The sequence below is a fragment of the Trematomus bernacchii genome, unplaced genomic scaffold, assembly GCF_902827165.1.
Source record: "Trematomus bernacchii unplaced genomic scaffold, fTreBer1.1, whole genome shotgun sequence".
Taxonomy (NCBI): domain Eukaryota; kingdom Metazoa; phylum Chordata; class Actinopteri; order Perciformes; family Nototheniidae; genus Trematomus; species Trematomus bernacchii.
Window position 1 is genome coordinate 115,991 of NW_022987691.1, and position 16,510 is coordinate 132,500.

Sequence of the window (16,510 nt, forward strand, 5' to 3'; positions counted from 1 at the left end):
TTGATTAGCGGATCATGAAAGACACGGCACGGTGAATTCAGATGTGAGCCAATCAGGAGGAGACGCATGAGGATTGTTTCTCTGCTGACCACGACACTCCATTTTCCTCATCGCCTTCACACACACACACACACACACACACACACACACACACACACACACACACACACACACACACACACACACACACACACACACACACACACACAGGCACCACACACAGACTCTTTAAAGTAGAGACACTACATACTGATATACACCTGAACATCAGCAGGAGAGGACTCTTTAAAGTAGAGATACTACATCAGGGGTCACCAACTACATTTGTCCAAGGGCCAAAATTAATCCAAGAGACACTTTCGGGGGCCAGAGATTTTTATATATATATTTATATATAAATCATAATAAATTATATATATATATATATATTTATATATATATATACAATTGATTAATATGTTCACTTTATTGAAAAAAGAATCATTTTTTTTATAAGCCTGTATCCGGGGTAATAAAACTGAAAGCAGTCCTGATTGGCAGGGAAAGGAATCAACTTTTTTATTAATACCGTGTCCTGATTGGTGGGAAACGGTTGCAGGATATGAGAAAATTGTTTGCCAGGCACGCAAACATTTCACTGTCAAAGAGCCTCAAGCGTAAAGTTGACGTGGAAAACCGCAGTTTTAATGAGGAATGGACGGATAAATACGCATTCATCATGCCATCGTTCAATAAGGCTACACCTGTTTGCCTTATCTGCAATGAAACGGTCGCTGTTGCAAAAGTGTACAATCTCAGGCGTCATCATATCGCAAAGCATGCAACTTTCTCACTCTTTTTCATTTTTTTTTTTTATTATTATCTTTTTTTACGCCACAGTCGCCCCCGCCGTGCGGGCCGGATGTGGCCCGCGGGCCGCCAGTTGATGGTCACTGCACTACATACTGATACTCTTTAAAATAGAGACACTACATACTGATATACACCTGAACATCAGCAGGAGAGGACTCTTTAAAGTAGAGACACTACATACTGATATACACCTGAACATCAGCAGGAGAGGACTCTTTAAAGTAGAGACACTACATACTGATATACACCTGAACATCAGCAGGAGAGGACTCTTTAAAGTAGAGACACTACATACTGATATACACCCTGAACATCAGCAGGAGAGGACTCTTTAAAGTAGAGACACTTCATACTGATATACACCTGAACATCAGCAGGAGAGGACTCTTTAAAGTAGAGACACTACATACTGATATACACCTGAACATCAGCAGGAGAGGACTCTTTAAAGTAGAGACACTACATACTGATATACACCTGAACATCAGCAGGAGAGGACTCTTTAAAGTAGAGACACTACATACTGATATACACCTGAACATCAGCAGGAGAGGACTCTTTAAAGTAGAGACACCACATACTGATATACACCTGAACATCAGCAGGAGAGGACTCTTTAAAGTAGAGACACTACATACTGATATACACCTGAACATCAGCAGGAGAGGACTCTTTAAAGTAGAGACACTACATACTGATATACACCTGAACATCAGCAGGAGAGGACTCTTTAAAGTAGAGGACACTACATACTGATATACACCTGAACATCAGCAGGAGAGGACTCTTTAAAGTAGAGACACTACATACTGATATACACCTGAACATCAGCAGGAGAGGACTCTTTAAAGTAGAGACACTACATACTGATATACACCTGAACATCAGCAGGAGAGGACTCTTATAGTAGAGACACTACATACTGATATACACCTGAACATCAGCAGGAGAGGACTCTTTAAAGTAGATACACTACATACTGATATACACCTGAACATCAGCAGGAGAGGACTCTTTAAAGTAGAGACACTACATACTGATATACACCTGAACATCAGCAGGAGAGGACTCTTTAAAGTAGATACACTACATACTGATATACCCCCTTAATAACAACAGGTTACCCGATGCCATGATATATTTTATAATATTCCTTTTTGGCAGAAACAAGAAGTGATTGATCCCTTTTGAGCTTTTCTGCCGACATTTTGTTTGCTAACGGAGGTCTTACGGCCCGTCCACACAGCAGCGTTAAAAAATCTTGGAACGCTTCTGCCCATTCACTTTGAATGGGATGACGTCACTTTGCCTCACTTTTCGCCGAACTGCATTGTGGGAAGCAGAGCGGAGATTTTCAGGATTTTCAGGATTCAAAAGTTGAGCAATGTTCAACTTTTGAAGCTGAGGTGGAAGCGTCAGCCAATCAAATCCTGTGTATGCAAATCTGACAGTTCAAGCTCTAGCCAATCAAACGGCGTGTATGCTGGGAGAGACATACCGCAGGTCATTTCCTCATATTCCAAAACATGGAGGAGAAATGAGCGGTAGGGAATCACCCGGTGCTTTATGACCAGTCCCTATTTACCTACCGGGATATAAACCGGAGGAGCCAGGCATGGAGGGAGGTGGCAGAGACAGTGGTAGGTTTTCGCCTGTTTGGGGAGTTTATATCCAGTTTACTTCAAACTTTTTTGCTTCGTATGTCGGGGGCGGGAGATTCATGTGATTGGTTGTTGATGCCTTGCTCGCAAAAAATCCCCAAGCTTCAGATACGCCCACCTCCAAGATTTTTTTAACGCTGCTGTGTGGACGGGCCGTCACAGTTTCGATGTTTTCTCCTTTTGTGATCAAGCTCATGTTTACCTAACGTTGCGTTTCATAAGCACAGAAGCGCTGCTCTTGTTTGACCAAGAAAAAAATATATTTTTCTATTCATTGCAAGAGGTCAATTTCTCAAGATGTGCCTGCGCTGCGAGGCAGGGATGTGAATGAAGTCAAGATTCATGTTGCTTTGAGATATCGCTGTAATATTGAACGGCTCAGAAATAATGACTTACCATCCAGCCTCGAGTTAGACAGAGAAGCACAATATCTACAGATGCACAGAGCCATTAAAACAAAATGTAAAAATGGAAGGAAAGGAACGGATTGTAAAGTAAAGGAAAGGAATTTGAAAGAGTTGGAAAGGAAAGGGAATGTAAAGAAAGAGGACGAAATAAAAAAAGTTGGAATGAAAAGGAATCGGGAAGATCCGGAAAGGAAAGGAAACCAAACCAAGGGAAGTAAAAGAAAGGATTGGAAAATAAACGAATGGAAAGGAAAGGAAAGGGAATGAAATATAAAGAAAGAGGAGAAAATAAAAAAGTTAGAATGAAAATAATTGGGAAGGGTTCGTAAAGGAAACGAAACCAAACAAAGGAAAGTAAAGTTGAGGACATTAACCTGTTACGCACCGCCCCCCGGTACCGGGCGGATAAACGTGTCATTTGCAGGAAACAACGTCTAAGGAATCTTAATATTTAATAAACTATGAATGTTTTATATCCATGTAACGGGAAGAAACTCAGCTAACTGATCTTTTTCATTTTTTTTTCCAAAAAAAACCCACAATGCTAACACTAAACGCTAAAAGAATGTAACCTAAAACTGCACTTAAACTCACAATAACTCCCTTATTACTTATCCTAGATGCACAGCCAACCACTCGTTTTTGGTGTCCTGGAGACACTGAATCTGTGTAAAAAACCTCAACACTCAGTGATAAACATTTGCGAAGCTATAAACGAAAGCGTACATCATAACATGTGGAGCTAGGTAGCTAGAAACGCTAACATGGCTTACCTTGGTCAAAACTGGTCTTCAATGGCATTAAAACGATAAAAAAACGATGCTGCAGTTAATCCATAGGTTCATCCAATGTGTCTGTGCCTTCTTTGAAATGATTTCTGATAATCCATAAGCAATAAAACTGCTTTTTCGTTTCCAAATGCCAGAGCGAGAGATCGGTCCACTAAACTGAAATGTACATGCGCACAGCCCCCACCTTTTCTCTTCACAACGTGTGTGTGTGGGGGACTCCCCCTTCGATTCTATTGGCTCTAACGGTCAGAAAGAGGTGTCAACCATCCAAATCGAGCAAGGGGGGCCAGAGATATGGAAAAAAAAACATTTTCACTCAAATCACCTCAGAGGTGGAGTGGTTTTGGCTAAACCTCTCTAAAAAGGTTAAATGTCACTTGTTTTGCATCAATCTTGATACAGGGCACTTATTATATGTTGTACTTTGGATTCCTAAAGCTTTTAGTCTACTAACCCATCATCCAAGGGTAGTTTTCACTATCTGTAAAAAATTATTTTTGGACGGACACTATAATTTACAGTTTTTTACTATGTAAAATCTGAATTTTCTTTAAAATAAAAAACATCTATATTGATTCTGACACTTCTAAATCCAACTCACAGATGTAACCTTGCTTTGATAAAAGAAATTATTCATATAACCCTTTTAGAAGTTAAGTTGTAGTCATTTGTTTTGGGCATGTCATTTTCGAGCCTGAAACATGAAAAACAGGCTTGGTGCTTAACAGGTTAAAGGAGATGTAAGGTGAAAATAAAGGATTGGATAGGAAAGGATTTGAAAGGAAAGGAAAGGAAAGGATTGGAAAGGAAAGGAACGAGTTGGAAAGGAAAAGAAAGAAAAGGAATGGAAAGGAAAGGATAGGAAAGGATTTGAAAGGAAAGGAATGGAACGAGTTGGAAAGGAAAGGAGAGGAGAATCTGAGAGGCCATAAAACCTTCCTGTTCCTGGTGAAGATAATGAAATGCTTCCCGTCTGCTGCCGTCGCCTCATAAATAAAAGGCTCCGTCTTGTTCATAAAGACTGTTTTGTGTTCTGCGATGTACTAAAACCATCACTCATGTAGGAAATGCTTTTCATATTCTCTGGAGACGGCTTACAACCGGTGTGTGTTTCCGCTGCGTGATTTAAACCAGAGTGATGTTAGACACACCGTTATTCAGCAGCACCAGAACGCAATACATGATACACACCGCTGTGAGTTCATTTACACACATCTCTACTCACATCTGTGCAGCTCTGGGCATGAATATTTACTCAGTGTGCTACTTTCAGTGTGTACATTCATGTGTCTTACACTCTGTTTTGGTACAATCTGAGGCTTTACTACAGGGGTGTCAAACTCAATTTCATCACGGGCCACATCAGCATTATGGTTGCACTCAAAGGGCCGGTTGTAACTTTAAGACTATATCATTAATTAATATAACTTCATAATTAACTACGTCTGAAAGCAGAAGTCTAGAGCAAATAATTGCAAGTCTCTTCAGTAAGAATGTCACAATATGATTTTAAAAGAAAAGCCACATTCTGGAAAAACCTTGATTGTGACATTTTGAAAAAGAGAAGTGACATTTTGAAAAAAAATGTCAAATTCTGAGAAAAAGTCAAATTTGAGATGCATTGTGGGACATGTCGTTTATGGGCAACGTGCTTCTGTAAAGTAGCATGTAACCATATAATAAACATATTATATTCTTTGCAAGCTCTTGTGGGGCCACATAAAATGAAGTCGCGGGCCGGATTTGGCCCCCGGGCCTTGAGTTTGACACCCCTGCTTTACTACATTACATACCTCCCTGAATCTTCCCTGGATCTTCCTTGGATTATTTCTGGATAGTCCCAGGTTTTTCCCTGAATCTTTTCTTGATCCTACCGGGATTTTTCCTGGATCTTTCCTAGATTCTTAGTGGATATTTTCTTGGATCTTCCCCAGATATTTCCTGAATATTCCCTTGATCTTTCCTAGATTCTTAGTGGATCTTTCCTGGATCTTCTGGTCCATCTACCGCATCCATTGGGTCCATATAGCATGCATTTAACTCTACATCCCAGCATTAGACCCTGCATCTCTGCAGCTCCGGGCATGAATATTTACTCCTACAATAAGCAGAATTGTGCTACTTTCAGTGTGTATATTCATGTGTCATGTGGATACTTAGACTGATTACAATAATACTTAATAAAAATGTTAAGTATTCAGAAAAAGTCAGAATTTTGAGATTTTGAGAAAAAGTCAGAATTTTGAGAAAAAGTCAGAATTTTGAGAAAAGTCAGAATTTTGAGAAAAAGTCAGAATTTTTAGATTTTTTGAAAAAAGCCAACATTTGTAGAAAAAACTCAGTATTTTGTGACAGGATGTATGATTACCTAGAAGAATCGGTATTCCTCCATCTTGTGACTGTAACTCCCTCTCTTGGATATCAGCATGTGAAGGACACTGTTCAGGAACTAGTAGCTGTGATGACTACTTTGATTCTTGCAAGGATAATAAATACATGGATCCTGAGATTGAAGCTCAAGCCGGTGACGAGTGATATTTCTCTAACAACTTCTTCTTCTTCTTCTCACTTACAGGAAGTGATGTCGGTGGAGGATGAGTCCACTTCCTGTTACTGTCTGCTGGACTGTGGGAGTGTGCACCTGCTCCTGGATCAGCCGGGATCGTACGCTCTGGTTGGCGAGCCGCTGACTCAGAACGCCGTGAAGAGGCTGAAACTGGCTGTGTTCGGGGGTCTGGAGGCCATGAGCTACATCCTGAGGGTTTACTGTGTGGACGACACGCCACACGCCTTTCAGGTGAGCATCATTATAATAACATCATTTATTATAATAATGAATAATAATACATTTTATTTATAAAGGTGCCTTTCAAGGCTCTCAAGGTCGCCATACAAGGTATATAAAACACAAAACACAAAACAAAAGTCCAAAAAACACGACAATATAATCAATCAATAAAAAACAGAAAAGCAGAGGATGTGTGATGTGATCAGGGAGGATATGCCAGTGTGAAGAGACATGTTTTGAGACGTGATTTGAAAATGGGGAGAGAGTTCTGGATGTCGGGTACAGCATCTATTTCAGTTCGCTGTGATTGGAAGAGGATTTGAGCCACGTGAAAAAAAGGGAGATTTGACAAAAGTGATGTTTTTGTTAAATTCGGGGATTAAAGTCAGATTTCTTAAGATTTCTGACTCTTTCTCAAAATGTTATAAAAAAAAGTTTTTTATTTAATTCTGATATAAATTTCAGAATTTCATCTCAGAATTCTTACTTGTTCTCAGAGTTCTGAATATTTACTATTTTCCCAGAATCCTGAAAGTTTTTGGTGAATTTAGTTTTTCCTCATTATTCTGCAAAAGGCGAAATTGAGATTTCTTTCTCAGAATTTTTTTTTTGTTGAAAATATAGATAATTTCTGAGTTTAATCTCAATATAAAAAACATAATTTTTCGTCAGATCTAAGAATTCCCATCCGGCCCTAACCGTCTTCCATATACATGCATTGCCACGATGCATTGTGGCAAATCATGACATGAAGTTGCAGAGTAAAGATTGTATAAGCAAATGTTCAACATATTTTCACAGTAATGCTTGAGTGGGTGTTTGGGATTAAATGTCTATCAGTTGAATAGAAGCAGAATTGTTTCACTCTGTAGAGTTGGTAGTGTGGTAGACTCTTGGATGTATAAAGAGTACAGAATACAGCAATAGAGGCGTCGCATGAAGCAAAAATCTTTCCTAAACCTTACATGGATCTTTCCGGAATTTATACTGGATTTTTTTCTGGATAATCCCTGGATCTTCCATCTTTCTTTGATTATTACTGGATTTATACTGAATTTTTCCTGGATCTTTCCTGGATTTATACCAGATTTTTTCTGGATATTCCCTCGATGTTCTTTGGTTTTTCCCTGGATCTTCCCTGGATCTTCCCTGGATCTTCCCTGGATCTTTCCTGGATCTTTCCTGGATCTTTCCTGGATCTTTCCTGGATCTTTCCTGGATCTATACCGGATTTTTCCTGGATCTTCTTCTCTGGTTCTTCCCTGGATCTTTCCTGGATCTTCCATGGATCTTTGCTGGATAGTTCCCTGGATTTGACTTATATCGTTCCAGAACCTTCCCCAGATGTGTCCTGGATCTTACCTGTTTTTTCCCAGAATCTTCCCTGGATCTTCCTTAGGTCGCATTCACACCAGCCTTGTATAGTCCGGTTGAATCGAACCCTGGTGCATTTAGCCGCTTGGTGCGGTTCATTTGGGTCGGTGTGAACGCAGTCCGAGACCTCTGAAGTGAACTAAACAACTGGACTCTGGTCCGCCTAAAAGAGGTGGTCTCAGACCGCTTGCTAGTGAACGCTGGAGCGGTTCATCGCTGGTGTGAACGCAGTCCGCACCAAAATATAGGAAGCGTAGTATTTACGTGTCACAAGAACACAGATGTTTTTTATTGCACGTTGTCTGATTATATAATAATATGCGCCGTCTGCTAGAGTCCATTGATATGTTCTCCAGATTAACAACAGCATGAAAAGAACCTGCCGATGCTCCATGGCGGAGGCTCCGGTAGAGATTTGCGTTTTTACTTCTGAATGTCTGACCAATGGTTGAACAGCATTTCCGTGCACATGACTTGTGTTTAAAGTGTATAGTCCGTTTGAGTTTTGCCCGTGTGAACGCAAACCGAACCTTCTGCAAAATGAAACAATGTAACAAACTGTCGTCTGGTGCGCACCTGAAAACGGACTATTAGGTGTGAATGTGACCTTAGATTCTAAGTGGATCTTTTCTGGATCTTCTTGGACTCTTTTCTGGATCTTCTGGTCCATTTTCCGCATCCAATGGGTCAATAGAGCATGCAATCAATTCTACATCCCAGCATTAGACCCCACCTTCAATTATGAAGCCTTTCCTAGCATTAAGCCACGCCCCCGGTGTTAAACCCCACCTCCAAACACATCCGTCTCAGTCAAATAAATGGAGGAGACAAACAAAATGTGTCCGCTGATTTACTCTCGTCTCTTTTCCAAAGTAAGTCAGTGGGCCTCATGGCATCACGTTGCTTCAAGGCTCGGCTCATTCTTGGGGGGTCGAAAACACTGCCATGCAAACCAACCAATCATTCTCTCTTCTAAGTCTTGTTTGACTTGATTATCCTCCAGCATTGAGAACTGATCTGTGAACATCAGGGATATCGAGCCTCCGCCCCCCCGGAGACCTTTCTCTATCACTGGCAGCTGGCTGTAACATGCTCTCTGGATTTACTTTATGAATTTCCAGGCTGCCGGGCAGATGCCAGACTTTAGTTTCTCCCCTGGGCTGCAGCGTGTCTCGCTGTGTGTTTTATCACACCCTGATCCACAGGAAGCAACACAAACAGGGTCATGATTTGCAGACTTATGATCTTTTCTCAGATGCTGCAGAAAGGCTGCCGTCTCTTTACTCCCTGTGCATCACTAGGGATATTTTGGGACTTGACATGTTTAATCTGTCAATCATTTCAGCTATTTTAATTCATAACAAATACAAATGACAACTAAAGCTTTCAATCACTTTTGAGCTTCAAGGCCTTAAAATTGCACTGAGAAAATAGAAGGTCAATCGGAGGAAATGTGGCCAAAAATTGCACAATAATCCAAAATGGCAGACTTCCTGTTGGTTTTACGATATGCCACCAAGTGGCTTTTTTTTTGTCTCCCCAAGCTACACATGCCTACTAACTTTCAGACCTGTCAGAGAATCCACAACAAGGGGCTGAATTTGAGCAACTTTTTAGTGGATACGCCCTGAGCATAAGACCCCTCAAATATCAATATGAGTCAAATTAATATGTTTACGCTCACGTTAAGGCACTCAAAAACGTTCAAATTCAATTTGCCAATAATATTAGTATTGGTGATTCATTAATTTAGGGATTTCAATAGCTCCACATTTCTGGGTGCTTGGGCTTGAATACAAATCTTACAATATACAGAATTTTTAGTGGTTTAAATACATTTAAACAGTGGCATTATGTTATAGAAACTGGTATCTAAAGAGTTAACAGTGTGTAATAGAAAGGACTGATGTTGGTTAAAAGATTTAAGTGAAGTGGAAAATAATGTTAATATTTAATGGCAGTTTTGACATTAAAGGTGTACCTCTTCAACAACCTTTTCACATTTACTGCATATTTATTTCCTCCTGATCTCATCATGTTTTCTTCTCGCTTTGATATTAGCTCGTAGCAACAAAGACAGTTAAAAACTAGTTGTTTAGGAATGGGTTAAAATAATTTCTCTCCAGCAGCAAGTCCATGTCCAAGGTCAGCGTTCAGCGTCGGAGACACGATGGACTCCTGCAGGAGATTGATCAGTATTCTGCTGGCAGACGTTCAACTAAATGCCACAAGAAATACTATTCACCTCAACCTTTAGCCTATAGCCGTTAGCCTTAAACATTTAGCCTTTAGCATTTAGCCTTTAGCCTTGGCAACAAATGTTTTGACAATTACCTGAAGTCCAACACCTCACATTTTGTTATTGAACTTTTCTGGATGTTTGACATTGCATCTAAAAACATAATTCACAGGCGACAGAAAACTTGCATCATGGTAGCTGCGAATATGTTAAAACCAACAACCATAGACTCTTTGTAAGTAATGAAAGTATAGTCACCATTATATTATCCATTGGTTTGTAGAATACAGCTTCCAAATTCAGTATTTGGGTTTAAGTTGTGAGACATATACAAAGACAACAGCGTGGTAGCGACATGTCATAGGGAGGCGTGTGGCGCAGTGGACTAGTGCGTTGGTGTTCGGATCAGAGGGGCCCAGCTTCAAACCCCACTGCAGTCAGCATGTCGTTGTGTCTCTGAAGACACTTCACCCCAAATTGCTCCTGTGGGGATTGCCCACAGTATTGAGTATGTAAGTCGCTCTGAATAAAAGCGTCTAACAAGTAACATGTCATGTAATTTCAATGGCAGTTAGACAGGTCGCTACCGTTAGCACTTAGCATACTCTGCTTTATTGTCTATTTCACTCAAAATGGGACCATAATTCAATACATGATCATCATGTTGTGTTGAAGAAGACTTGAAACTAAAGATTAAGACCATGAACTCATCAGGAGAATGTTTACCGAGGTAATAAATCAATGGAGAAGTCGGGTCATTTTTTCATAGACTTCTATATAATCTGACAACATGTTGCCCCCTGCTGGATATTTGAGAGAATGCAGGCCTTCAACATTAGCTGCACTTTTTCACATCATCATAAATCATAGTTAGCTACATGCTAGACTATATGGGGAATCTAAAATATACAGCTTCGTCTTGTAGCTCACATGCTAACAGCTATAGCCACATGAGGTATGGGGAAAATAAAATAAAACTACAAGAAAATGTGGTAGGAGCGTTTTTCCCCCATTATAAATTCACATTTTCTTTTAGTGATAGGCCTACTTTAAATGTTGATAATGTAGAAACGCTGGAGTCTTCTGCATGCTGCGGAAGGTTCACATGTTTTTGGGCATCGATTGTAGTTTTCCAACTTCACGTCTGAGTGTGTTTTGCCTCAGTTTGGAGACAGATGGCTCTGAATACTGTGATCCCCTCGTGGCTCTGCACACGTCACTGATGGAGAACTGGAGAGAACAGACAAAGGCAGATTGTAAATGGAAGTAAACAGAATGCCATTATTGCGGAGGCATCCAAATTATAAATATGCCTTATAAACCACATAAAGAATTTTACTTTGAGCAGCTTTTGCCAAGAAAGATATTCTGAGATACTCTTAAAAATGCCATCAGAACCAAGGCCGTAATCTAAACAAATGAATCATCAAATGTAGTCGTGCAATTAGATTTAAAGCTAGGTGATTGGTTTTCCATTTTATTAAATTGAGTGTAAACATAGAAAGGCTTTTAATCCAAACTGAATCTTTTCTACATTTTTCAATAAATAAATAGTACAAAGATGTGCGAGCAGGACTACCAATGCTAACTTTTCACACAAAATGGCGGGGTGAGAACAGACAAGTTGGATTTTGATGTGTGCGTCTATTTGTTTTATAGGTTTTAGTGCATGTAAAGGGTCTGCAAAGCCTAACATCTCTCCTACAAGCTGCAGCTTTCTAATATATATTATCTTAATAGTTATGACTGTTTTAAACAATATTTAACGTTACATTCTGTTATTTTATCTTGTATTCTATTTACATGTTACTTGGTCACTTTCAACATTCTCTGCATCATTTAGCTTATTATTTATTCATGTTCTGACATGTAGACTGGTCTACCAACATCACCTGCACTATTTTATTCAAATTGATCGTACTCTGTTTCATTTGCACCATTTATCACAATTGTATGTCCTATATATAATATGTTGCTCTGTTGGAGGAGCTCTGGACATTTACACTCTGTTCTTTTATATTGTATTTGTGTGTACATCCTCTCTGACTCTCTCCTTCCTCTCCCTCCTTGTTTCCTTTCCTCCCTCTCCCTCCTTGTTTCCTTCCCTTCCTCTCCCTCCTTGTTTCCTTTCCTCCCTCTCCCTCCTTGTTTCCTTTCCTCCCTCCCCCTTCAGGGAGTGGTGTCGGTGGAGAGGAGTCGGGGGGGGGCAGCTCCTCGAGGAGCCCAAGACGTTGCCTTTCCTGTCGAACACCTTCAGCCTCCAGGTGTCCATCCAGGATGTTCCTCAGTTCCTGTGGAGCATCAAACCCTTCACCACCTGTCAGGTAAACAAGAACAAGATGTGAGAGTGAAGTGTTTCCATCAGGAGACACACGCTGCAGCTTCAGAAAGGATGCAGATATAAAAACACAAATGTTCCTCATGAAGAAACATCTTCAGCAACTTGACAACACGTGCAGCTTTTAGAGAACATTCAGCACCTTGAGGAGAAAGAGTGACGCACACAGCTGGGAGACCAGGGGACACTAAAGAGTGACGCACACAGTTGGGAGACAAGGGGACACTAAAGAGTGACGAACACAGCTGGGAGACCAGGGGACACTAAAGAGTGACGCACACAGCTGGAGACCAGGGGACACTAAAGAGTGACGCACACAGTTGGGAGACAAGGGGACACTAAAGAGTGACGCACACAGCTGGGAGACCAGGGGACACTAAAGAGTGACGCACACAGCTGGAGACCAGGGGACACTAAAGAGTGACGCACACAGCTGGGAGACCAGGGGACACTAAAGAGTGACGCACACAGCTGGGAGACCAGGGGACACTAAAGAGTGACGCACACAGCTGGGAGACCAGGGGACACTAAAGAGTGACGCACACAGCTGGGAGACCAGGGGACACTAAAGAGTGACGCACACAGCTGGGAGACCAGGGGACACTAAAGAGTGACGCACACAGCTGGGAGAACCAGGGGACACTAAAGAGTGACGCACACAGCTGGGAGACCAGGGGACACTAAAGAGTGACGCACACAGCTGGGAGACCAGGGGACACTAAAGAGTGACGCACACAGCTGGGAGACCAGGGGACACTAAAGAGTGACGCACACAGCTGGGAGACCAGGGGACACTAAAGAGTGACACACACAGCTGGGAGACCAGGGGACACTAAAGAGTGACCACACAGCTGGGAGACCAGGGACACTAAAGAGTGACACACACAGCCGGGAGACCAGGGGACCCTAAAGAGTGACGCACACAGCCGGGAGACCAGGGGACACTAAAGAGTGACGCACACAGCCGGGAGACCAGGGGACACTAAAGAGTGACGCACACAGCCGGGAGAACAGGGGACACTAAAGAGTGACGCACACAGCCGGGAGAACAGGGGACACTAAAGAGTGACGCACACAGCTGGGAGACCAGGGGACACTAAAGAGTGACGCACACAGCTGGGAGACCAGGGGACACTAAAGAGTGACGCACACAGCTGGGAGACCAGGGGACACTAAAGAGTGACGCACACAGCTGGAGACCAGGGGACACTAAAGAGTGACGCACACAGCTACAGTACGCTTAAAGACCTGAATGCAGCTCAGTTCCAAAGCCCCCCTCTTGGCTTGAATCCACAGCCTTACTGATGGCAGGCAGCTTCGTGGAGCAGGTGTAGAATAATAGCCGAGCGTCGAGCCATACATCAAGTCAGCTTTTAGTGCTAAGGACTCTCCCCTACCCCCCCCCCCCCCACAACTCCATTATCTACACCAGGCTGCAGATCAAAGACACACCGGGGGGGGGTTTAAATGCACGCTCCATCACAGGTTACATTGAATACGCCGGAGACGTTTCCCAGCACAGGTCAAGGACGATTCCTCGCAGACATGAATGAAACATCAAAGCTGTTTCTGCATATCTCTCTCTCTCTCACAGAACTCTGCCCCAGAGCTGCTCCCTCTGACACTCACTGAACAGAGGAGGGGTTTAGAATGGGAATCTTCTTTCTTTTATTTAACAATAGTTATTTCCATATAGGCCGACCCTGAAAGCAGCATCTCCCTGGTTCAATGGGATCCCTCCATTCGATTATTGCAGAAAATAATCTCAACGTTTATGATTCTTACACGTTTAGTTCAGCTCCAATCTCCACATACTAACACCACTTTATGATTTCTGAAGTAAGAAGCTAATGTTGGGCTATAAAGGAACTGCAGCACGGTCACATGACTTCACGTCACCACCGCTAAGCTAAAGGTGGCTAATGTTGGGCTATATAGGAACTACAGCACGGTCACATGACTTCACGTCACCACCGCTAAGCTAAAGGAGGCTAATGTTGGGCTATAAAGGAACTACAGCACGGTCACATGACTTCACCACCGCTAAGCTAAAGGAGGCTAATGTTGGTCTATAAAGGAACTACAGCACGGTCACATGACTTCACGTCACCACCGCTAAGCTAAAGGCGGCTAATGTTGGGCTATAAAGGAACTACAGCACGGTCACATGACTTCACGTCACCACCGCTAAGCTAAAGGAGGCTAATGTTGGTCTATAAAGGAACTACAGCACGGTCACATGACTTCACGTCACCACCGCTAAGCTAAAGGCGGCTAATGTTGGGCTATAAAGGAACTACAGCACGGTCACATGACTTCACGTCACCACCGCTAAGCTAAAGGAGGCTAATGTTGGGCTATAAAGGAACTACAGCACATAGGCCTGTCGCGATAATCGATAAATTGACTTATCGTACGATAAATAGAAATGGACTCGATAACTTTTCTGAGCTTGATAAATTGCCGTTTACATGAGGATGTGACCAGCATTTTAGCTAGGAGCGCTGTGGCTGCCAGGCGCGCTATGGCTGCCAGCCACGCGTGCTGTGAGGGGCGGGGCTGACACACAGCCAGGTCAGGACACTCCGCGTGCACGTGCAGCAGCGTAGCAGCCAAATTAATAATATAGCGACAAGCGGGAGACAACGTGTGACTTACTCGCGGGGAATTTAAAGTGAAATGGAATTGGTTACAAAACCTAACTACACATCTCGATTCTCCGGTGTGGCAGTATTTTGGATTTAAGCCAAATCAACGAGGCGAACCTACGGACTTGAATGAGCCGGGCGGTGTGTCGCATTTGTTTAAAAAAGGTAGCGACAAAAGCAGGCAATACCACGCTTTTTAAACTACACCTAAAACACAACCACCCCATTCCGCTTTCCCAGCTGGGAGCAAACACGGCAGCTGGAGATGGAGAGCCCCCACCTTCCCGACAATTTACAATCACAGATGCATTTGCCCAACAATGCAAACATGTTGGTGTTCTGTTGAGGCATCTGGGTCTTTGTATGTACAGTGGACTGTACACTTGACTGTTGTTTTAAGGAGGTTTATTTTGCTTGTGAGACAATGTGTGCTTATATTTATTTATATATATATATATATATATATATATATATATATATATATATTTATAGATAGATAGATAGATTTTTCTTTTTTTATAAATAAATTATTATTTATTATATATCATTTATATATTTTAATATTATTTCACATTTCATTTCCAATGTTGAATGTTCAATGAAAAGTTATGTTTGAAAGGATGTACTTGAATTATTATGATATATTATCATTATGTCAGTGGTCTAAAATGGTCTTACAACAGTGCCGACAATATTATCGTTTATCGCAATAATTTCCAGGAAGATTTATCGTCCAACAAAATTAATTATCGTGACAGGCCTAACAGCATGGTCACATGACTTCACGTCACCACCGCTAAGCTAAAGGTGGCTAATGTTGGGCTATAAAGGAACTACAGCACGGTCACATGACTTCACGTCACCACCGCTAAGCTAAAGGTTGCTAATGTTGGGCTATAAAGGAACTACAGCACGGTCACATGACTTCACGTCACCACCGCTAAGCTAAAGGAGGCTAATGTTGGGCTATAAAGGAACTACAGCACGGTCACATGACTTCACGTCACCACCGCTAAGCTAAAGGAGGCTAATGTTGGGCTATAAAGGAACTACAGCACGGTCACATGACTTCACGTCACCACCGCTAAGCTAAAGGAGGCTAATGTTGGGCTATAAAGGAACTACCAGCACGGTCACATGACTTCACATCACCACCGCTAAGCTAAAGGTGGCTAATGTTGGGCTATAAAGGAACTACAGCACGGTCACATGACTTCACGTCACCACCGCTAAGCTAAAGGTGGCTAATGTTGGGCTATAAAGGAACTACAGCACGGTCACATGACTTCACGTCACCACCGCTAAGCTAAAGGTGGCTAATGTTGGGCTATAAAGGAACTACAGCACGGTCACATGACTTCACCTCACCACCGCTAAGCTAAAGGAGGCTAATGTTGGGCTATAAAGGAACT

General features: G+C 42.0%; 1 protein-coding gene across 1 annotated transcript in view; it reads left to right on the forward strand.

Annotated features, from left to right (window-relative positions):
• The window catches only part of LOC117489087 (netrin receptor UNC5D-like), a gene marked incomplete at its 5' end in the record, with an annotated part of 119,819 nt that overhangs the window by 96,409 nt on the left and 6,900 nt on the right, over nt 1-16,510 (forward strand). Inside the window, 3 exon segments of the mRNA XM_034138313.1 lie at nt 6,287-6,508; nt 12,286-12,312; nt 12,314-12,436. Coding sequence (XP_033994204.1) covers nt 6,287-6,508; nt 12,286-12,312; nt 12,314-12,436 — 372 coding nt within the window.